Source organism: Antrostomus carolinensis, unplaced genomic scaffold, assembly GCF_000700745.2.
Source record: "Antrostomus carolinensis isolate BGI_N321 unplaced genomic scaffold, ASM70074v2 scaffold28449, whole genome shotgun sequence".
Classification (NCBI taxonomy): Eukaryota; Metazoa; Chordata; class Aves; order Caprimulgiformes; family Caprimulgidae; genus Antrostomus; species Antrostomus carolinensis.
Window position 1 is genome coordinate 5,073 of NW_010339669.1, and position 883 is coordinate 5,955.

The 883-nt window shown below is 59.6% G+C and overlaps 1 protein-coding gene across 1 annotated transcript in view; it reads right to left on the bottom strand.

Moving 5' to 3' along the window:
• The window catches only part of LOC104531143 (dynein heavy chain 17, axonemal-like), a gene marked incomplete at its 5' end in the record, with an annotated part of 16,069 nt that overhangs the window by 4,949 nt on the left and 10,237 nt on the right, over positions 1–883 (bottom strand). The window contains 2 exon segments of the mRNA XM_029086975.1: positions 314–418; positions 773–883. The exon segment at positions 773–883 is cut by the window's right edge and continues 46 nt beyond it. Coding sequence (XP_028942808.1) covers positions 314–418; positions 773–883 — 216 coding nt within the window.

Sequence of the window (883 nt, forward strand, 5' to 3'; positions counted from 1 at the left end):
ACTGCAGCGCAGTGATCCCCGGCTCAGGAGAGCTGCCCTTAAAACAACTTCCCAGGCACCGTGACACCCTGTCATGGGGTGATGGCAGAGCTGAAACTGGGGGGGACGGGATGGGACACAGCTGGGCTGCGTCATCTTAAACGTGCCCAAAGCCTCTGTACTGCTGCACTTCCCCTCCGTTTGCTCCCCAACATGACACAGTGGAAATAAAACCACCAAACAGTCGCCTTGAAAGTCGGGTTTAACTGAGGCAACGTGAACTGGAACTGCTGAGAGGCTCGTCCAGTCACACTGCCACCAGATTTGTACTCACCTGCACAGCAATCACCGACAAAACCTCCACTGAAATGCGATTGAATTCGTCGAAGCAGCCCCAGGCACCGGTCTGAGCCAGCCCCTTGTAGATGTTGCCGCAGGACTGGGGAGAAAGCACCGGACATGGGCTTCAGACACCAAGGCTGCGACGTGGGGATTCGTTAAGAAAGCTCAAGTGCTGGGATCTGCTCGTGCTTTGATGGATTGTGCCCCACAGGTCACAGCCCCCTGGGCTCCCCGGGACACACGTGGCTGGAGCCGTAGTGGGGGTGAGTGGTGTGGGATGGCACCAGGGGATGGACCCACAATTTTCCCAATGGCTGTCCAGCCAGGGGAGAGGAGAGCAGCTCCAGAGCCCCGGGGATGGACACTGCAGCCGAACAGGATGGGGTCACACTGGGTCGGACACCCCAGAGCTCTTGCCTTGGTGCCACCATCCTGCTGACCCACACCCTACCTTGTAGTCCATCTGCTCGGAGCAGTTGAAGACATAGACCATCATGCCCACCGCCCGGCCCAGGTCCTTGGTGGTCTCTGTCTTCCCGGTGCCCGCGGGACCGGCGGGGGG